The 23,567-nt window shown below is 41.6% G+C and overlaps 1 protein-coding gene across 1 annotated transcript in view; it reads left to right on the top strand.

Moving 5' to 3' along the window:
* The window catches only part of SLC30A2 (solute carrier family 30 member 2), a 30,337-nt gene extending 11,672 nt beyond the window's left edge, over positions 1-18,665 (top strand). Inside the window, exons 4-8 of the mRNA XM_026702570.2 lie at positions 1,298-1,451; positions 9,697-9,856; positions 11,490-11,595; positions 14,185-14,319; positions 16,444-18,665. Coding sequence (XP_026558355.1) covers positions 1,298-1,451; positions 9,697-9,856; positions 11,490-11,595; positions 14,185-14,319; positions 16,444-16,589 — 701 coding nt within the window. The 3' untranslated portion in view covers positions 16,590-18,665. The remainder of the gene's footprint in view (positions 1-1,297; positions 1,452-9,696; positions 9,857-11,489; positions 11,596-14,184; positions 14,320-16,443) is intronic.
* The last annotated feature ends 4,902 nt before the right edge of the window (positions 18,666-23,567 follow it).

The raw sequence follows: 23,567 nt of genomic DNA, 5'->3' as shown, positions 1-23,567 counted from the left end.
GTAGAGTTCTGTGCAGAAATAGCCAGGGTTAATGTGTTGTGTGAACAAAACCTGTATTTTTTTCTCTTGGCACCTGCTCAGCTTGCTAGGGTGGCATATTGCCAACCTTCAATTACACCGTTGCTGTTGACTTCTCAGTACAGACAGTGACTTTGTTTGAGTTCCTTGGCTTCCTCGTACTGTTGTCTTCAGTTCCTTGTCTCCAGTTCTTTGTCTTTATCTTACCTGGAGTTTTCTCAAGCTGATCTATCGCCAGTGATCCAGCCAGAGGTTTTTGCCTAGATTTTAATCACACACACACACACACACACACACACACACACACACACACTTTGCAGGTACTTAGTGCCTGAACTGCAACAAAAAACGGACCATTAATCCTTAGTGATAGTAGCCACGATTTTAGTTTAATTCCCGGTCTCCCTCTTGCTCAGGAACTTCCTTTAGCAGATCTGTCCCCAGGGATCCAGCCAGCTCCCTGAATTTGATCTGGATACTCTAATCACAAATACACAAACCTACGATGTAGGAACTTTAGTGCAGGAGTTCCCAACCTTGGCAACTGTAAGACGTGTGTACTTCGACTCCCAGAATTTCCCAGTCAGCTTTAGTGACTGAACTGCAGCACAATCGGTCACTGGTCCTTTAGTTCCAGCTGTCCCTTGGACTCTTAACCTTCCTAAGAGACCAGTGCTGGCACTGTAGTTATTGGCTGAAATAAAGATGCCTTCAAATCTCAGAATTTGTATGCAAGGATGTGTGCGAAACTTGTCAACCAATACTTTAATTTGTCTCTTTTAACACAACTCTCAGTTGATGTGTAGTTGAACTCAGCATAGCTCCTACGTTCCTTATTATAGAGTTTAGGGGGAAAACTAGAAAAATGTAAACATATTGTCTTCCTTCCTTCCTTCCTTCCTTGGTCAAGACACAGTAGCTGAAAACTCAAAGCTATCCTATAAATTTTATTAATATCGTTTGTTAAGCTTTGGCTTCTTGTGAAGACTGAATCAATTGTGGTTAACTGCATAATACCACAGTTAACTGCATAAAAGCTGAACCCAACCAAGATCACAATGGAAGCCATCTGCTCCAATATAGCTGGGCTGAAATGAATCCATTGCTCTTTCATTTAATTGACAGAATGAGCCGATTTGTTGAAAGAACATTTAGTTCATGAGTATTTGGCAGAGGTGCCCTTTATTAATTATGCCTTGGGTGAGTGAGTCAGCATGTGCCAACTTGGGAGTTTTCCAACCTTTCATGCCTAACCAAAGATTTTTGACTTTTGCTGCAGAGATTTTGGGAGCCCTGGTGTCCGTTCTCTCAATCTGGGTGGTAACTGGCGTGCTAGTTTATCTAGCAGTGCAGAGACTGATTTCTGGTGACTATGAGATAGAAGGAAATGCCATGCTTATCACTTCTGGCTGTGCTGTGGCTGTAAATATCATGTAAGTAAGATTACATCAGGATAATTTTTGAACAATGTCCTAAAACCCCTAAGAAAAACTTGGAGTTTACCAGCTGATGGACTCTCATCCTGGCGATACAGATAGTCCTCGACTTACGACTACAATTGACCCAACGTTTCGGTTGCTAAGCGAGAGATTTGCTAAATAAATTTTGCCCTAATTTACAACCTTTCTTGACACAGTTGTTAAATTAAAGTTGTCAATTAAGCTACCCCAAAGGTGCTTTTTTCAAGAGGCAACTGGACTTTCTGGGTTTTCTTTGAAGACGTTTCACTTCTCATCCAAGAAGCTTCTTCAGCTCTGACTGGGGTGGTGGGGAATGGAAGTATTTATACTCTGCAGACAGCTGGTCATTTGCATTCTGTTAGCAAGTCCTTAAGGTCACCTGGAGGTTTATCTGTGTCATCAGGGTCATCTAGTCCAGTGGTTGCCAACCAGTGGGCCAGGGACCACTGGTGGTCCGTGAGAAAATTTTGGTGGTCCGCAGAGAAATGTCACCCCCAAAGCAATTAATCCAGGCTGCGTGGGAACACAAAGCTGCGCCGCCCACGGGAACACAAGGCTTGTGCCGCTTGCATTGCAAACAACACAAGGTAGTGAAGGGAGGGGGGAAAGGGCAGAAGGGGGGGGAACTTGCCCCACTCATCCCACGCACCTGGCCACCGGGCTGCTTCTTCCCACTTCTTTCTTCTTCTGCTTTTGGCTGCATGCAAGGAAAGCAGCAAAAGTCTTTCTTTCTTTCTCTCCCCCAAACGCTGCCAGAAATGAGTCTTTGGGACCCTGCAAGGCCTCCTGCTCCAAGAGGCTGCGCTGGTGCGACAAGTCTCACAAAGACTCATTTCTGGTGGAATTGGGGGGAGAGAAAGGAAGACTTCTGCTGCTACTGCTGCTTTCCTTGCACGAAGCCAAAAGTCTCTTTCTCTCTCTCTCTCTCCCACTGTGAATGGAGCTGGAGACGGTATCCTGCAATCCCAAATAAAGAATGATCAATCGGTAGGAAAACGGGGTGGGGAATTTTCCTGCAGACTTTTTGGGGGATTTTCCCATGGTCTCTGGTCCACGGGATTTAAAATGATGAGTTTGGTGGTCCCTGAGGTCCAAAAAATGATTTAAAATGATGAGTTTGGTGGTCCCTGAATCTAGTCAGAGCTGGAGAAGCTTCTTGAATGAAAAACAAGAAAGTCCAGTTGCCTCTTGCAAAAAAGCACCTTTGGAACAACCATGACCTGGATGGCTGAGAATCTCCCTAGAGATTCAGTTAAGTTAGTAACATAGTTGTTAAGTGAATCTGGCTTCCCAATTGACTTTGCTTGTCAGAAGGTCACCAAGGCTGATCACATGACCTCAGGAAACTGCAACGGTCATAAAAATGAGTCGGTTGCCAAGCATCTGAATTTTGATCACATGACTATGGGGATGGTGCAACGGTCGTATGTGTGAAAAATGGACATAACTCATTTTTTCCCAGTGCCGTTGTGACGTTGAAAGGTCAATAAATGAATTGTTGTAAGTTGAGGAACTACCTGTACATGGAAGCTTCTTTGTGGATGGGCCAAATAGAGGGTTCTCTTTGATCTGCTTGGCATTTGAAAGGCTCTTGATTCCATGCTGCTAAAATAATTGGGTGGGAGTAGAAGTATTTGCCAGAAACTCTGTCACAGGCACCTTTAGTGCATTTCTGGAGATCAACCTTAGAGTCTGCCAAACTCCCTGTTTCTCCTGATGGTTTTAAAACTCTTTTATTTGAAAAAAAAAAAAACAAGCTAGAAGGTTAGTAGACCTGAAAAGCAAAGCTTCGCCTCCCAACGCTGCTATCAGCTGCTTTTGGTGCCTGCAAAAAAATAAAATAAAATAAAAGAATAGGTGGCTCAGTGCTTTGTTTAGAAATCTGCATTTTCTCGAACCAAAGACAAACTGCCTATCTGCACGCACACGCACACACCCCGCAAAGGAGCCGGAAGCAAGGAAAAAAGCACATTAAGGAACTTGGATCGGTTTCACCTCTTTGTGGTGCCAACCTGGATCTGAATTTCTGCCATTGTATTGTGCCCCTCCCCAGCCCAAATCTCCACTGAAGTGAGCCACAATATATATATTTTGTGGTACAGAACATGAATTACAGTAACTGGCAAAGAATTAAAGTTCTCTCCTCCCCCCCCCCATTCTACAGTAGGGTCCTAATCTGGTGATAGACATTTGTGAACAGGAAACCCTTTGCGCCTGGACAGAACTGCAGAGCTGAGATATGTTCTGACCAAGCACTGGACTTTTTCCCTTCAACCGAAAAGAATGAACTTCTGAAAGCTAGATATTTCAGAAGGAATCCTTTATTGAAAGTGAGTGATTCCCAGCACTACTCAAAGCAGAGTATAAGACGTTTCCAGGCATACAGAAATAGATAAGGGGAGTTAGAATCCCTCCCCTTATTTAAATGTGGATTTAGTCAAACAAAGAACCAACAAGTTAATTCCCCTCTCCCCTTCTCTGGGAACATATCTTAGGAGAGTTCCCAGGGGTATCTTCTAGAGCTGGAATTTTTATGGTCCCTTCTCATCTTGTTATCTCTTCAAGAGGTGACAAGTTTCTAAACATCCGGCTCCAATCCTCCAGTTGTATATCATGTGCAAGTTATACAATATATCAGTATAAGATTTAATATATTCAGGCTACATCAAAAAGGATTACTTGTACCAACTCCCCCCCACTTCTTCTTCCATTGAAGAATGGCAGATACATGGATCTGACACTTCCTGAGACAGTAACAATCACTTGCTCTTCCCAAAAACCATTTTTTTTATTTCAACGGCTGTGCATTATATGCATTCACAGCTCGTAATGAGTCCCAAACAGTTTATGAATAGTCCAACAGAAGTCTGCCATAGTCTTTCGGGATAAGGTTGATAAGCACTCGCCTTTATCTCCCTTGAAATGCTGCCAATGACTAAATTGCCAATTAGCTGTACAAGGCCAAATGGAGCACAAAGTTAACACGGAGCTTCAGATTTTAAACCAACCAGAATGAACAAAGTTGCTTCCTGCAAAGGCTCATGTCCCTTTGCTTTTCCTTTATGTCTTATGGGAGGGGCCGATCACCTCCAAACCTTACTCCTGAGTCGCCCCTTTTGTCTTAACTGTTCTTGCCTTCTGGCAGCTCTGCACAAGCGCGTACTGGGAACAGGCTCCCCCTGTTCCTCTGCCTCACTGATGTCATATTCTGACTCTCAGATGGTCCTGGCCCCAACTGTGTTGGACGCAAATCCCTCATCTGAACCCTTCCCAGACTCCAGGACTAACCCATGTTCCTCCCCACTGTCCAACTCTGCTGCCAGCTCCACAGATAATTTGTATAGGTATTAATTGACTTCTTTGGAAGGTGACTAACAAGCAAGGACTGGAGTGCTTAACCCCAGACATGTCATTAGAAGGCAAAATCACGAAACTGTGTCTCACTTATTTTGGCCATGACATGCACTGGAATTCACTTAGAGTGGTGTGGTGGCCTAGAGGTGGAGCTCTCGCCTCACAATCAGGAGGCTGTGAGTTCGATCCTAGGTAGAGGCAGATATTTATCTCTCTGAGCACACTGCAAGTATATCTGCTGAACAAAACTCTGCATTGGCAACAGGAAGGGCATCTGGCCATTAAATACTCTGCTAGCGCCATTCAGTTGCCTAGACCTGACCCCACAAGGGATTATGGGGTCGTTAAATGAAGATGATGATGCGGGGAATTCACCGGAGAAAGCAATTATGTTTGGAGGAGTTAATGGTAAAAGGAAACCAGGCCACCAAAGAACACAATGGCTGAACACCATCAAAGCTGACACCAACCAGAGCATAGAAAAACTCAAAAGAAGTAGTGCAAGATGGAAGATGTGGCCCATAGAATCGCCAAGAGTTGGTTGTCATTCCTGTCTTATGACACAATTGGAACAACAATGTCTGTTGCTGAGTGAAAGTAGTCATTAAAGTGAGTCACGACCACTTTTAGTATTGTCGACGTCCTTAAGTGACTCACCCAGTAAGAACCAAATCTGATTTCCTCATGATTTGCTGGCTGGGAAGGTGACAGATGGTAATTAAATGACCCTGAGAAGCTTCAACCATCACACTTACTAGCCAGTTGCTAAGTGCCTGGATCACGATTGTGTGACCATGGGAACCCTGAGACAGCTGTAAGGGCGAGGACTGGTCGCAAGTCACTTTTTAAAATCACTGTCACCACTTTGATTGGTTGCTAAGCAAATGTTCTACCTGTAAGGACTACCTGTGATTTATCCCTAACCTTCACAAAGGACCCTTGTTATTGATTGATTGATTGATTTAACAGAATCACAGAGTTGAAAGGGACCCTGGGCATTTTCTAGTCCAGCGGCCCACAACATTTTGGGCACCAGGGAATAGTTCTGTGGAGAAAGGTTTTTCCATGGACCAGAGGGGGCGTGGTTTTGTGTGCTGCCTGACTACTGCAGATGGGGCTTTGTGTGTTTGCACAGACCGCCTGCTGGCGTGCCGTGGCCCCAGGGACTGGGAGTTGGGGACCCCTGTTCTAGTCTAATCCCTTGCTCAAGCAGAAAACCCTATATCAGGAGTGTCAAACTCAAGACCCGCGAGCCAGATCCAGCCCATGGGTGCTTAGATCTGGCCCATGGGGCCATCCTGGAAACAGTGAAGGACCGGCTCGCGGTGCCTCTGCCAGTGAAAATGGAGCTTGTGAGGGCAGTGCAAGCTCCGTTTTTGGCTGTGACAGCCTCCTGAAACCTTCTGCCAGCGAAAACGGAGCTTGGGAGGGCATGCAGCCCTCTCGAGCTCCGTTTTCTCTGGAAAGCGCTGGGGCCACCACAGATGCTCCCCACACCAGCGACATCGAGTTGGCCATGGCCAACCTGGCCAAGTTGTGGTTAGCCGGCAGCAATGGGGAGGAGGTTCCCGAGGAGCCTGTGCTAAGTGCAAGTGAGAGCAGGATGATTCATAGAAGAGCAACACAGGCGACTCGGGAGTAAGCATGCTAATTAATGTGCCCTCCCTCCAGGGAATATCAGCCTGGTTTCAAAGGGTTTTTGCTATGTAGAAGGCAAAAAACACTCTAAGGATCAACATTGTGGAGACTCCAGCTTATCTGAAGAATTCTGTCAAGGTTTTTCTGGTTGGACTAATTGGCTGCAAGCCATCTTTTATCTACAAAGAAGTTATTTGTAGATTAAAGCTGTAAAGGTTTGAGTTACTGAGTTGGTCTCTGGGAACATGGTTGGGTCAGAACACCCCCAACGAGGTGGCCCTCAATGAAATCAAATTTGATGCCCCTGCCCTATACCATTTCAAACAAATCCAGTCTTTTCTTGCTTGTTTGCTGCGTGGCACAAAAAAGAATGCCAACAATAAAAATAACAAATCCTCCCACTCTTTTTAAGCCCCAAAGCCAAACAACCTGGCAGTTCCCCTTCTAAGCAAGGGGACAAGTTTGATCAAAGCCTATGCTCTTATATTCTCTTTCTGGTTTTGTTTCTTCACCTCAGACAGTCCTCAGTTAAACCCTGGAGAGCAACTTTGTCTGGTGCATAGGTGTCTATTTGATTCCTAGTGAGATTGCACTCCCCTTCTGTTTATGAATAACAAATAGAGGTAGTCTCCTTGACTTAAAACCATTTGTTTAACGACCGTTCAAAGTTACAAAGGCACTGAGAAAAGTGACTTATGATCGTTTTTCATCCTTATGACCATTGCAGCATCTCCATGGTCATGTGATCAAAATTCGGATGCTTGGCAAATGGTTCATGTTAATGCCGGTTGTGTGTGTGTGTGTGTGTGTGTGTGTGTGTGTGTGTCTCGGGGTCATGTGATCAGCTTTGGCGAATGGGGAAGTCAGATTCACTTAACAACCATGTTACTAAGTTAACTGCAGCAATTCCCTGAAGAGCTGTGGCATGAAAGGCTGTAAAATGGGACAAAACTCAACACCTTGTCTCACTTAGCAGCAGACATTTTGGGATCAATTGTGGTCGTAAGTCTAGGACTACTTGTATCCCAACCCAATCATGGATAGCTTTCAAACTCATGGGGTCACTTTGGCACTTTTAGGATGTGTGGACTTCAACTCCCAGAATTCCCCAGTTGATGTCAGTGTTCCAACGAGTATCCATTCCAGCCAGTAACTCCAAGACAACCATAATCTCAAAGTACTTTTATTAGAATAGAAACTTGGCACCTTTGTGGAATTCCAAAACTAAAGTTTCCCTCCGGACTTCCCAAAAGGACGCAACCTACAAACTATCCCCTTTTTTCCACATCATACATCACATGAACCAATCCCCCTTCAGTCCCAATTCTTCGTGTGCCATTCACAATGGCCTTGAATTACTAAAGAATTTATTTTGTCTACTGAGAGCTACTCCAATAATATCAGCCCCCTCCATTCCTCCACCGCTATGTGGCAGCTTTTAATAATGATTCCAAAGCTGACAGTTGAAGTCCAGGCATTTTAAGTTGCTGAGGTTGATAAGCCCTGATCTGGAGCAATTTATCCTCAGATGGTTTTCTCTGCCTTTCATTTGGCCTGTGCCTTTGTTGCAAAATGGGATGGGATGTGTGTGAGCAGCCAATGTCATCTTCTCCAGACGACATCATCATCATCATCATCATCATCATCATCATCATCATAACAACAACAACAACAACAACAACAAGTGTCAGTGCCTGGAGACAGCAGAATAGAAGAGAAAGAACTGGAGAAGGTCACAAGATACACAAAGACATACAAATAGAAATAGAACAACTATGGCAAAGGCAAGCAAGGGTAGTACCAATCCTCAAACACGCACCTCACCCACCAAAATTCCCTGCCCCCTAAAACACAGAAGCATCCACTCAACAGACCAAGTAATATTGTCCAACAGCTCACTGATGGTGGTCCTTAAGTTCATTGTTAAGTGCAATTATAGCTCTGGGATAAAAACTGTTTTAATTGTTCTATATCTTCAGCCAGAAAGCAACAGTTCACAAAGATTGTGAGCAGGATGGGAAGAGTCTGAGAATGTTGTGTGACTTCCTCAAACAGCGAGACGCGAAGATGTTGTCCAGGGCTGATAGCTGGAGCCTGATGATATTCTGGGCAGTTTTTAATTATTCTCCGTAGAGCTTTTTTGTCTTACTCTAATGTTTTGTTCTTACTATAATGGCTGCTTCTGTGGAGAGTGAATGTAGTGTGGGCAGAAACAGGTTCAGGGTGAAATGTCCTCCTTAAGTCTTGGATAGTAAGCGATGAGGAATGCCTTAATGGCAAGAGGAGTTAGGAATGTGTAACATTTTTCTTGTCTTAGCTTAAAAATATTCATTTATTCGTTGGCATTGCTTGCTGAAAGGTCAAGATAAAATACCTGGGGAACGTCCCTTCATTTTATGTCAGTGAGGTATGTTGGACAGAGAGAGGGAGGTACAGTACGTTCCGAGATTGACTGGGGGCAGAGGGAATGGCTTTGGAGATAGGAGGAAGAGCTGCTACCAAGGCAACAGTCAGATCAAAGCCAAGAATGTAATGTGAGTAAACATCTCAGACTTGCCTAATACTTGAAGATAAAGGGAAGGAGGGGGAAACTGCAATCAGACTTGAAAAATTGTGCAATTGTAACTTTATGAAGGTAGTCCTCGACTTACAACTGTTTGTTTAGTGACTGAAGTTACAATAGCACTGAAAAAAGTGACTTATGACCGTTTCTCACACTTTCAACCATTGCAACATCTCCATGGTCATGTGATCAAAATTCAGCCGCCTGGCAATTGACTCATATTTATGATGGTTGCAGTGTGCCAGGATCATGTGATCAATCCCCTTCTGACAAGCAGCGTCGGTGGGGAAGCCAGATTCACTTAACAACTGTGTTAAACTCAGAAAGTTGGATGTGTTTGTTTGTAGTCCTCTTGAAGAGGTATGCAGAGCATCTAATTGAAGAACGGGATTGTCACGGAGGAAAAAATCATGTTATTCACTTAACAACTGTGGCAAAGGTCGTAAAATAGAGCCAAATCCATATAACAAATGTCTTGCTTAGCAACAGAAATGTTGGGCTCAATTGCGGTCATAACTCAAGGACTACATGTAGTAAAAGTACCACTGACCAAATCTCCTAGTACCTGGTCAATCTTTAAAAAATGACATTTTCTTGGTTCAGTTCCAGCCTCTTAATTAATGTTCTGTTTACAACTAGCACTTTATTAATATCTTTCTATAGGATGGGCATTATCTTACACCAATCAGGACACGGTCATAGCCATCACAGTCACAAGGAGGGGACGCAAAATACTAGCGTGCGAGCTGCATTTGTCCACGTAGTTGGAGACCTTGTGCAAAGCATTGGAGTTTTGGTGGCTGCTATCATAATCTACTTCCAGGTAAGAGTTCCAACAGGGATATCATTATTATTCTTTCCTCTCGATCATAGAATAGGGCCCCAACAATTTTATGGGACTACCAGGTTCCATCGTTCCTTGTGATCTTGATTAGTGGATCACACGTTTAAAGCAAGAAGTGGAAATATGTATAAAACTAGTTAAGTCAAACTCATTCATCCTGTTGGATTACTGAAGAGTTTTGAGGCTGCCGGGGACTTCATTCCCACACCTTAATTTGAGGAAGGTAGGGCAAAGGTCTCCAAACTGGGCAACTGTAAGACTTGTGGACTTCAACTCCCAGAATTTTCCAGCCAGCATAGCTAAGTCAAGGACTACCTGTAGCCATTTTGTTATCATATTTGGGCAGTGTGGATATGACTGCTGAAATGTCACAAATAGGAGGCTGCATGTGGCCTACTCCCTGATTTAAAAGAAGGTAATGACTGTCAAATCTTCAGCTTGGTGCCTCGCTGGCATTCTGCCACCCCTCTTGGGAAGCAGAGGGCGGGGAGAGGAGAGGAAACAGGCCAGGGGTGTCAAATTTGCACCATTACATGACATATCGTGACTTTTCTCCCCATAGCTGGCTAAGGAATTCTGGGAGTTGAAGTCCACAAGTCTTACAGTTGCTAAGTTTGGAGACCTCTGGGCTTGACGGAAACCAGAGGTTGAGAACCAGCTTATTCCAGTCCTCAGGGAGGCGGAGACTGAGAAAGGAATGCAAATTGCACCAAACATACAAGCCATTCCCAAAACACCTATGTGGCATGCAATTGGTCAAGGAGGGGCCAGCCAAGGGTGGAGGAGGGCCTGGACAAAAGGGAAAAGTTTGTAATCTTTTGCACGGGAACTTCAGTTCCAGCCTGCTTTGTTTGCAACCACTAATTCTCAGTCAAAGAACTGTATCATGTCAACCAAATGGAGTTGAGAGTCGTTCTTACTTAGGAATCCAGCTGTGACAAGCCTGACATTGACCCTCCCAGTGGTGGGATTCAAATTTTACTACCGTTTCTGTGGGTGTGGCTTGGTGGGCGTGGCAGAGGAAAGATATGTAAAATCCCCATTCCCTCTCCACCCCGCTAACCTGCCTTCCAGCTCCGTTCTCCTGTGCAGGGCAACCAGAGGAGACCCAGTCGATCAGCAGAGGCAGAGAATAGATGGGGCAGAGCCAGTCAGAGAGGTTCTCCAAACTACTCAAAATTTCTGCTACTGATTCTCCAGAAATGGTGAGAACCTGCTGAATACCACCTCTGGACCCTCTTGTTCCTACGCAGACATCCCCTCTGTGGTAGAGTTGAATTGAATTATTGAATACTAGAATTGAATTATTGAATTATTCAATAGTTGAATTCAATAGTTGAATTATTTAATACTAAAGCAGAACCGGAAGCCGCTGGCTGTCCAGAGGAAGTTAAGGAGGTTATGATTTCTGCTCTTTCCAGCCATGCTGACTGGAGGCCAACCCCAACGTTAGGAAGGCCATGGGTGCTTCTACCCTAGGGTAAGAAAGAATGCTGCAAGTAGACGTCGGCTGTGACTCACTGATGACATAATTGCCAAGCCAGATCTTAGAAAAGGACTCGACTCTTGAACAAAGAGAAGACTCATGGGTTATTTTCTTCTTTTTTTCTAGCCAGAATATAAATACGTGGATCCTATCTGTACCTTTGTGTTTTCCATCCTGGTCCTTGGAACAACACTGAACATTCTCCGAGATGTTATCCGTGTGCTGATGGAAGGTCATTTCCTAGGGCTGGGAGATGGGATTGAGAGCGTTAAGTTGGCTTTTGAAGACAGCAGGGCCATGTTGACCTTCGTATGATAGAGTAATAATGTAATAGAATGGTATAATAAAAGTATGGCATAAACCCCACCTAGGGGAGAAATGTCTGGAGATTCCCCACCATCCGGGGTCATGGTGGTCCCCAGAGTGTTTCTCCAAAAGCCAACTGGACTTTTCTTGTTTTATTTCCTTGGCAAAACGTTTCTTCAGTTCTAACTGCAAGGAATAGAGATCCTTCCATTCCCCACCATTCAGCTGGAACTGAAGAAGCTTCTTGGAGGAGAAGCAAAATGTTTTCAAGGAAAAAATACAGTTGCCTTTTGGAAAAGATTTTGAGCCTCTAGAAAGAGTGCAGAGAAGAGCAACCAGGATGATTAGGGGACTGGAGGCTAAAACATGAAGAAAGGTTGAAGGAACTGGGCCTGGCTAGTCTAGTGAAGAGAAGGACCAGGGGAGACAGCGGTCTTCCAATATTTGAGGGGCTGCCAAGAGAGGAGGAAGGGGTCAAGCTATTTTCTAAAGCACCTGAAGGCCAGACAAGGAATAATGGATGGAGTCTGAACAAGGAGAGATTCAACCTGGAAATGAGGAGAAACTTTCTGACAGTGAGAACAATCAACCCATGGAACAGCTTGCCCTCGGAAGTTGTGGGAGCACCATTATTTGAGACTTTCAAGAAGAGATTGGACTGCCATTTGTCAGAATTGGTGTAGGGTCTCCTGCTTGGCGGGAGGTTGGACTAGATGACCTACAAAGTCCCTTCTAAGTCTATCTGTTATCTGTAAAAGCACCTTTGGGACCTCCAGAGGAGAAACCCTGGGTTTGCTATTACAAGCTCCTTTAGTGCTTTCACAACACTAGTTGCCAAGTGTCAAGAATGCATCATCATAGATTGTTGTGAGCCCACACACATCAGCATTGTGCATTGCTCCCAACTTTTGTCTTCCAACTGGAGGGGTAGAAGCCTCCTCAGTGCCTCCTACCATCCCCTACTGAGGTTCAGAAAGCCATTTAGAAACCACTCTTAGAAAGACGGTTCCAGGAGGAAATTAGACTGGATCTTAAGGGACAATATTTGTAGTTCAGGGTTGACATGAGGGTTCCTTGGTGCTCTCTGAGCTTGGTGGTTTTCTTGCAGACATTTTATTATCCAAACTAGGTTACAGCATCAGCACTGATGATATCTAGTTTGGGTAATGAAACACCTGAAGGAAAAAACCAAGCTCAGAGAGCATCAAGGACCTTCCAGGCTGGATCTTCTACCCTCCGCCCATTTGGAATGGCTTGCTAATCAGAAGAGTTGATTTCCCTAGAAAAGGAAACTATTTTAACTTGAAAAGCTATGCCATCCATGTAAATTGCAGTGATGTTAATTTAATGTGATAAGACTTTTAGCACACCCCATTCGTGTGTGGGGAGGGCTCTTGGCAGTTTATAGTACAGGTAGTCGTCAACTTACAACTGCAATTGCACCTAAAATTGTTGTTAGAATAGAACAGAACAGAACACTTTATTGGCCAAATGTGATTGGACAAGGAATTTGTCTTGGTGCAAATACTCTCAGTATACATAAAAGAAAAGATACATTCGTCAAGAATCATAAAGTACAACACTTAATAAAACCCATAGGGTACAATAAGCAACCAAATCGTACCAGGAAACAGTCAGTTTATGTTGCTAAGTGAACCGTTTGTTACGTGAATTTTGCCCCATTTTATGACTTTTTTTGCCCCAGTTAAGTGAATCTGTGCAGTCGTTAAGTTAGGAACACGGTTGTTAAGAGACAAAAAGGGAGCACATGACTCCCAGGACACTGCAACGGTCATAAATATGAATCGGTTGCCAAGCACCTGAATTTTGATCACATGACCTTGGGGATGCTGCAATGGTGGTAAGTGTGAAAAACAGTCACAAGTCACTGTTTTCAGCACTGTGGTAACTTTGAACAGTCATTAAATGAACTGTCGTTAGTGGAGGATTACCTGTTGTAATCAACATATGGAAGGGCACGAAAAGTTATGCTTTACCTTAGCCTCTCCATTGCTGGGTAGTGAAAAGTCAGTTTGAAGAAAAAGAACACCTTATATAAATTACAAACTCAGCTGAAGAAGGTCTTGCCCAGCTTCTGCTCAGATGGCAAGATGTAACTTTGGGAGTCTCCCAAAAAAGAAGATAAGATAAATTTTCAGCTGAAACAGATAGAATAGATAGACAAAATTCTTTTTATTTGCCAAGTGTGGTTGGACACACAAGGAATTTGCCTTGGTGCAAATGCTCTCAGTGTACATAAAAGATACATTCGTCAAGAGTCAAGGTACAACACTTAATAGTCATAGGGTACAATAAGCAACCAAATCATACTAGGAAACAGTCAATATAGATTGTAAGGATACAAGCAACAAAGATACCGAAAGCTTCCATCATTTAAGCCACTGAGTCATCCATGATAGGAAGCCCATGGTGTGTGAAAGATGTAGAACTGCAAGATCCTTCGCATCCTGTTGTTTGGACTCATTTCTTCCATTTCCTTCTTATTGTCTTATAGGTACTCCAAAAAGCATAGATTTCAATGAGGTGAAGACCATCCTGCTGTCCATAAGTGGCGTGAAAGCAATCCATAGCCTCCACATCTGGGCTCTAACAGTGTCTCAGCCGGTGCTGTCAGTCCATATCGCAATCAGTAAGTCACATGATCGTAAGGCAAGTTTAGAATTTGCATCATTCTGGAACAAGGATAATATACCCAGACACCCAAAATAACTATAGTTCAGTGTTTCTCAACTGTAGGAACTTGGAAATGTGTGGACTTCAATGCCCCAAATTCCCCCAGCCAGCATGCAAATCCACATCTCTTCAAGTTGTTGAATTATCGAGTCATGCCCACTTTAATGACCTGTTTTGCCACGGTTTTTAAATCAAATTATGGCAGTTGTTAGGTGGCTTAGTGGCTAAGACACTAAGCTTGTTGATCAGAAAGGTCGGCCGTTTGGTGGTTCAAATCCCTAGCACTGTGTAATGGAGTGAGCTCCCGTTACTTGTCCCAGCTTCTGCCAACCTAACAGTTCGCAAGCATGTAAAAATGCAAGGCGGGACCACTTTGGTGGGAAGGTAACAGTGTTCCGTGCACCTTCAGCATTTAGTCATGCCGGCCACATGTCCATGGAGACGTCTTTGGACAGCACTGGCTATTCAGCTTTGTAACGGAGATGAGCACCACCCCCTAGAGGCAGGAATGACTAGCACGTACATGTGAAGGGAACCTTTACCTTTACTGCAGTTGTTAAGTGAATCACATGGTCATTAAGCGAATTTGGCTTCCCCTGTTGACTTTGCTTTTGGAAGCCTCCTGGAAAGATTTCAAATGGCAGTCATAGGACCCCAGGATGCTGCAGCTGTCATAAATACAAGTTTCCAATTTTTGATCATGTTACCATGGGGATGCCATAAAAGGTTGTAAGCATTAGACCTGTCTGTAAGTCACCTTTTCGGTGCCATTATAACTTTGAACAGACACTAAGTGAATGGTTGTAAGATTATGATGGTGAGAGTTTACCAAGAATATTCCATAAATGTTTCTCTAAAGTTAGCAAAATTAAGCTTTTGTGATGACCTGTAGTCTCTCAAAATAACCCAAAACCCAAAACATATATTAAAGTCCGGTAAAGCCTTCAACTTAACTTCACTGTTTTATTAGGCACAGTTTAAAGTCACAAAAGTAAATAATGTGGCAAACAGAAAACCAAAACAAACCGCATTGATGAGAGTTCTGAAGCAAGCCGAGATAACTAATCATAAACTCCAGAAAAATAACCGAGAAAAGTCCATGGGAAGAACGCCAGCAAAGATAAACCTCTTTCAAGGTGAACACTAATTGACTTCAGCAATTCTAACTGTGCAGTTGCAAACTTATATACATAGCTCCCACCTGCAAGCCACGAGGAGGATCATGGTAATCTCTTGAGTAGACCTCGCTTTTCCCTGATCCTCTCCTCCCTGCATGACCTAGGATGGATAGGGGATGGGCCTGGATCCTCCTCTGACTGCTCAGCCGGCCTCTGCCCTTCCCCAGCCTCCTCTACCATCTCTGGAGCCACACTCCCACTCCCTGTTGGCTGTTCCTCCTCTTCCTCAAAGTCAGACTCCACCAGGGGCATGACAGCTTTACTTAAAGAAAACTGTCTTGATGGAAGTTCCTCCAGCCTGAATCGGTTAGGGCTGTGCACTCTGTGGACATTATTCAGAATTGTTTTGAACCTCACCTAAGACTTATTAAAGAAGGGCCACTTTTTAAGCTTCTGCCCAAGGTTGGAAAGGCAATTCTCATGAGGTGTGTCAGATTATGCCTGAATAAAGTTGTGTGGCTGTTAAGAACAGCAATAGCACTTAGACTTACATACCATTTCACAGTGCCATACAACCCTCTCTAAGCAGTTTACAGAGTCAGCCTATATAATCTAGGTCCTCATTTTACCCACCTGGGAAAGATGGAAGGCTGGGTCACCTTGAGCCTGGTGAGATTTGAACTGCCAAATTGCAGTCAGCCGGCAGTCAGCAGAAGTAGCCTGCAGTACTGCACTTTAACCACTGTGCCACCGTGGCTCTTCTCTAAGACTATTAGAGAAGTGCTGTGCTTGCATTTCCATAAGACCTAAAGCAGTTTTTCCAAATAATTTTCGAAGCCTTCCCAGACTAAATTAGGACCATCCTTTTCCATTCTTGAGTGCTGGCTTTTAAAAGGGGAGGAGGCTTCAATTTCCCCACCATCTCCAATATTTGTCCTTTAGCTTTGTCATTTTTGTCCCAGATAAAGATGCTGATGCCCAGACTGTCTTGAAGGAAGCCAGCTGCCAACTGCAAAAAGCTTTTGATTTCCACACAACAACAATCCAGATAGAAAACTATTCGGAGGACATGAAGGATTGCCAAAAATGCCAGAGCCCCACAGACTGATCCACTGTTGCCAAGTAAGCTGGAGATGGATGTCCAGCCATGTTAAAGCTGCTACCTCAAAGTATCCTAAGTGTAACCCTACTTACTGACTCTTTGTGGCTAAATCCTTCTTCTGGAATCATCCAATTGAAAGTGCAATTCTTAACTTGTTTGAAATGAAGCCAAAAGCTTTCTTTTCCTTCCTTCCTCCCTCCCTCTCTCCCTCCCTCCCTACTCCCTGATTTATAACAGAATGGCAGGAATTTCTTGTCTGTTTATGTTGCCATGGTATCTGCTTTGTGCATCATTCCATATCTGCTTACTAGACAAGCATCTCTCAAGTTTTAATTTCAGTCAATCAGCACAATCTTATATTCACTAGTTTTAGAGGTCTCATTACCATTCTAGAACTAAAACATGCCAGGCTAGGACCATTTTAAAACAAATATAGCACTGTCTATAATACCTTAGCCATCTCTTTGTGATCCTAGGATAAATGGACTTATTTGGAACTGATAAAATTTAATATTAATACTATAGAAAAGTGAATTAAAAATAACAAAAAATTAAGAAGAAAGCGATACAGAGCACCATCTAAGGGTTAAAGACTTCCTTCTTTTATGTTTCTATGGAAAATTACTGGTCATATAGAGAAGAAATGGAATAAAAGATTATTAATATAACAAGATCCTCAGAAGCTTTATTAAAAAAAAGAAGGGGGAGATTACAGTTAAACATAAAAGAATACAATACTTTGAGACTGTCAGAGGTTGATTGTGACAAGAAAACAGAAGAAAGAGAAAGTGAGATAAAAGGAGACTTTTGACAAGGATTATAGCAGAAAAACTTGACTTTAACAAAATAAAGAATAACTTAATAGACCAAAGAAATGGAAGAAATAAGTAAAGAATTAAAGTCGGAGCTCCAAAATGAGAGAGAGATGATTAAAGAAAGAATGAAACTGGCGGAGTTAATGCTGAATAAAGTAATGGCATCACGGCTCGCGGAAGAACAAAGGAAGCTCAGAGACGATGAAAATAACAGCCTTGATGAACATGAAGAACAAGGACCATTGTCAAAAATGGCTGACAGGCAGAGGGAAACAAAAACAGAATTAGAAGGGAAAAAGAAGGAAGATTGGGGAAACTTAGAAAAGGGAAACCTAGCCAAAATTAAAAGGAATGATAAAGTTATGAGATTTAGAGATAAGGGTTAGGGATTGTATAAAGGGGATTATATAAACAAATGTATGTGAATTATGCTGTTATGCACCCTTATATTGGAGGATTAAAAATGAGATATATTAAGAAGCTATTTTAGCAACTTCAGGGGGGGAGACCTTAAAATATATATGTTTTAAAATATACAGTTGATTATTTAATGTTAATATGTTTAAAGTTGGGGAATGAATTATTAAATCAGATAGATTGAGGGGATATACCATGTGGATCCTAAATATATTGGTTTTTATTTTTATTCTTTCTAGATTGTTGATTATATAATTGGCCTAGGAAAACTTTAGGATAATAATGATGTGTAATGTTGAATAAAATAGGTGGTAAGCTGAAAATGGAAATAATAGGGGATACATACATACATACACATATACATATATATACATACATACATATACATTCATCTAAATGTGGATGAAATGATATTGATATTGAATTAATGAATTTAAATATGAAATGGAAACTTATTTAAAGATGAGTGAAATGGACAATGATATGAGATGATATTATATAATATTGGTGGAAATGAAAGTATGATTATGTACAAGTATTATAATCTGGAACCATGTTGCCCACGTAAAGAGATGTGTAAAATTAAAAACTAAAAAACTTTTTGGGGAAAAAAAAGAAAGGTTGAAATTTACATTGTCTTCTGATCTTAAAGAGAATTTTTATAAAACGATGTACCTTGGTGTACAATGCCGAATAAATTATCTAGAAGGCATTTCAAATGTATGTTGGAAATTTGAAGGGACATTTTGTCATACTTGGTAGACATGAAAAAGCTAAAAAAAAGTTTGGTCTCAGACACATTCTTTGATACAGAGGATTTTAAATTTTAAAAATTAAAAGTTTAATTGAAGCCAGAGGTTCTTCTTTTATTACATGGATAAAACAGAAAGGAGCTATTGCAGTTAAATATCATTCTGAAAAAAGGGGTAATGTTTGGATTGTGTACAGGTAGGCTGCGACGTACAATCATAATTGAGCCGAAAAGTTCTGTTGCTAATTGAGATACTGAGTTTTGCCCCATTTTATGACCTGCTTCCTAAACCTTGTGCATCTTGTGCATCCTTCTCAATAGGATTACAGTAAGAAAATGGCTTTTGTTAGACTTTGATCCCAGGGCTCTTCATACCACCCCGCATTGATCTTTCCCCAGATTGTACATGCTTCTTAGATTATCCAACCACCATTTTGCTAAAATAGCAGTAACGAGCAAATTTTCTATCATTTCAACCACGGTGAAGCTATGAAGATGCTATAACCACTAGGGGGAATTCATTATCACCCAACCATTGTTGGCAAAATATAAAACCTGTCCTCATAATTATTAGCTCAGCCTAATGGAGGTTGGATGGCTTCACATCCTGTCTCACTGCTCTAATATTACTTGGAAAACTGAAATGACAGCTGTTAACACATCATAGCATGGCTTCTCACAACAATGGGTAAGCCAGTTACTATGTCTGTGTGAATATACAGTTTGGGCCCCTGATTTGAAAACCATTTGATTAAATCTCTACTTTGCTTTTGAATGAAACTGGGAAGTTGATTCAGGCAATTGAATTAGCTCCGAATTGATACAGACAATTTCAGTCATTTTTGTATATGCACGCTAATGTTCTTTTTTTCCAACTGATTCAGGAATCCAGATCCAACAAGTGGGTTTGGGCAACTAATTTGAACAATCTCTCCAAATGATTTTTTTCTATTCAATTGGGAATAGTTGAGTTGGATTCATTTTGGAGTTGATGACTGAAATCAGATTGTGCATGGCTTGTGCAAGCCTATGGACTACAAGAATCACATTTTTTGATCTTCTCATCACTTCTTATCGCCCATCCCCTCCCACTTGTGACTGTATGACTGTAACTTTGTCGCTTGTATCCTTACGATTTATCTTGACTGTTTCCTAGTATGATTTGATTGCTTATTGTACCCTATGACTACCATTAAGTGTTGTATCTTATGATTCTTGACTCTTGACGAATGTATCTTTTCGTTTATGTACACTGAGAGCATTTGCACCCAGACAAATTCCTTGTGTGTCCAATCACACTTGGCCAACAAAGAATTCTATTCTATTCTATTCTATTCTATTCTATTCTATTCTATTCTATTCCATCCCATCCCATTCCATCCTATCCCATCCCATCCCATTCCATTAATCCTTCTATTCTATTCTATTCTATTCTATTCTATTCTATTCTATTCTATTCTATTCTATTCTATTCTATTCTATTCCATTCCATTCCATTCCATTCCATCCCATTCCATTCCATCCCATTCCATTAATCCTTCTATTCTATTCTATTCTATTCTATTCTATTCTATTCTATTCTATTCTATTCTATTCTATTCTATTCCATTCCATTCCATTCCATTCCATTCCATTCCATTCCATTCCATTCCATTCCATTCCATTCCATCCTATCCCATCCCATCCCATTCCATTAATCCTTCTATTCTATTCTATTCTATTCTGTTCTGTTCTGTTCTGTTCTGTTCTGTTCTGTTCCGTTCCGTTCCGTTCCGTTCCGTTCCATTCCATTCCATTCCATTCCATTCCAATTTGTCTTTTGAAACAGTGCTCTCCCTCTTAGTGATGAAACCCTAAATTCAAATCCTGCAGCCAACCACTGGAGGGCATTAGAGACTTATGTAACAGGACTGATTTCCTCTTGTAGGTGAGGCACAGGGAAAGTGAATTAAATTGGAGCTCCTTTATGTATCCATCTGCTAACCAGTAGCATTGAATAAGCCTTCCCACTGTTTTATTATTCTTTTGGCATTTCCATTTTTACTTCTGTTTCATGATTGTAAGACGCGGACAAAAATACATTGCTTTAATTACTGCTGTTGTATTTTGAAGCTAGTAATATTAAAAGCCCTTCACCTACTTTATCTCAATAATTCCTTAGGATAACAATCTGCATGGAAGGCTGGTAGGGCTGCCATATTAAAAAAAAAATGGCTTAGAGAGGTTGATAATCCCTACAGGTAGTCCTTGACTTAAAACCGTTCATTTAGTGACCGTTCAAAACTACAACGAAACTGAAAAAAGTGACTTGTGACTTTTTCATGCTTACAGCCGTTTGCATGGTCACACGATCAAAATTTGGATGCTGGGCAACTGATTCATATTTATGACAGTTGCAGTGTCCTGGGGTCGTGCGATCCACTTTTGTGACTTTTTGACAAGCAAAGTCAATGGGGAAGCCAGATTCACTTAACAGCCATGTTCCTAACTCAACAACTGCAGTGATTCACACAACAACTGTGGCAAGAAAGGTTGTAAAATGGGGCAAAACTCATTTAAATGACTCGCTTAGCGACATAACTTTTGGGCTCCATTGTGGTTGTAAGATGTTGACACTCTAGAAAAAGTGCAGAGAAGAGCAACCAGGATGATTAGGGGACTGGAGGCTAAAACATATGAAGAACAGTTACAGGAATTGGGCTTGGCTAGTTGAATGAAGAGAAGGACCAGGGGAGACATGATAGCATCTTCCAATATTTGAGGGGCTGCCACAGGGAGGAGGGAAGGGGTCACGCTATTTTCCAAAGCACCTGAAGATCAGACAAGGAATAATAGATGGAAACTGAACAAGGAGAGGTTTAACCTAGAAATAAGGAGAAACTTTCTGACAGTGAGAACAACCAACCCATGGAACAGAAGTTGCCCTCGGAAGTTGTGGGAGCACCATCACTTGAGACCTTCAAGAAGAGATTGGACTGCCACCTGTCAGAAATGGTGTAGAGTCTCCTGCTTGGGCTAGACCTACAAGGTCCCTTCCAACTCTGATTATCTGTTAACTATCGGTATTAGATTATGTTCAATATTGTTTTTGTCAATGTAATTATGTAGATGTGTTCTATCAATAAGTGCTTTATTTAAATGGTTTTATGTATTATCTGTTATCCTGTTTCATTAGTATGCTTACTTAGGGATTTATTTAATGATTATACAGTATAAAGTATGTATTTGAGAATAAATACAGAATTTTGCCCAGTTCTTCCAGGGCTGATATTATTGGCCATAATTTCCAATTTCAAGTTCTTAATCTCCTATGTTGACTTCCCCCCATTCTGGTCATCTCCAGAGGTCAAAACTATCAGAGCTATTATCTTCAGTCAGCACATCTATATAGTCATAATGACTAGCATTGAACGTCATGCTAAACCATAATAATGTAATTTGTTTGGGCTGCTTTTCAAATGTGCAAATCATTCAATGTGGGCTGTAATGTGGCTTCTGGCTTTGGACAATAGAGGAGCCCACCAGCTGAACTGGCAGTCAACTCCATGATGAATCATGATTTTTCAAATATGTAAAATGGTCTCCCTGCAAAGCCAAGCTTCTAAACATAATTGACAAATCACAGCGAATGGGTTCATGCAAAACCAGATTCCAGAGTTGGGTGGAGCTAGGTGGCACCCAAATTGAAATAAACACATTAAATCAAACATTCTGTGCTTTGCTTGTTGTATAAGCTAGGGTAGGACCTAGTATATCAGAGACAACATGTTAACAAAGGCTAATCTTGTAGCATTATTTCTCAGCCTTGGCCGCCTCTAGAATTCTGAGAAGTTGAAGCCCACACATCTTCAAGTTGTTGAGGTTGACAAACGCTGTCTCATAGTTTATCCCCTTTTTTCCAAAACCTTAAGGATCAGCAGATTCCTCCCTTGAAGGGTAAGGAACTATGGATCAGTATTATTTCAGGGCAGGGTGGATTCACAGGCAATTTGGGATAAAGTTTTGGGTAAGGATGGATCTTAAAGGTAGGAAATTGTCTTCTTGTTGCCCTCTGGTTAAGAATGGATCCGTTCACTGCCCATATCAGAGAGTCTACACTGCTAACGAATAGTAACAAGTACAAAAATGATCTAGTCCATTTTCATGCCTTATAGCAGAAATGAACCTGGACTGTTTTCATTCTGATCTAATTTAAGGGGCCTAAGTATAAATTGAAATAATTCTGCATTCTGCCCAGGGGGTGGGGGAATGGGCAAGATACCAATGAAAGAAAACCTTTTAAATTTGGTTTGATTATCCAGTTTTATTTCACTATTTAAGAATCATATGATTTATGATGGAAGTTGTACAATGTCCAGGAGCCAAGGACAATTTTCAAATCTGGAAAAGTAAGCAAAACCCCAAATAAGAGTCCACTATTAAGAAAATCACTTGAGTAAGCAGAAGTGGTAAATTGGTGGCCATTTTAAAAGACCCACAAAAATACTGTAAGCTGAGAACCCAGTGATTAAATTGTTGACTATCCAGTTAGATGCAGATCTTAGAGAATTTAAATTGTGGGTTAAATTGCATGATATTGTGAGATAGTGGCATTACAATAAAATACTTATGTGCTGCAAACCCCTTTAAAAATGATGCATAGACTTGCGAGAATGCTTAAGAATAAATCGGATAAATGCTGGAAATGTCATCAGATACCTGGTTCATATTACCATATGTGGTGGACATATTCGGACGCGAAGAAATATTGGACTAAAATCCACACATGGTTGGAAAAAATGATAAAACAACATACAGACTTTAAACCAGAGATCTTTTTATTGGGAGTCATACCGGACATATATAATAAAGAACTGAAATATTTGATTGTAATCTTTTTAACAGCAGCTAGAATTGTATTTGCGAAGAACTGGAAAAATGACAAAATACCTATGTAGGAGGAAGTTATCAAAAAATTATGGATTGTGCTGAAATGAGTAAACTGACATTTGAAATTAGAGA

This window comes from Pseudonaja textilis, chromosome 10, assembly GCF_049901715.1.
Source record: "Pseudonaja textilis isolate UNSWEBS1 chromosome 10, rPseTex1.2, whole genome shotgun sequence".
NCBI lineage: Eukaryota > Metazoa > Chordata > Lepidosauria > Squamata > Elapidae > Pseudonaja > Pseudonaja textilis.
Note: the sequence above shows the minus strand (reverse complement) of the source record. Positions and strands in the feature narration are given on the sequence as shown.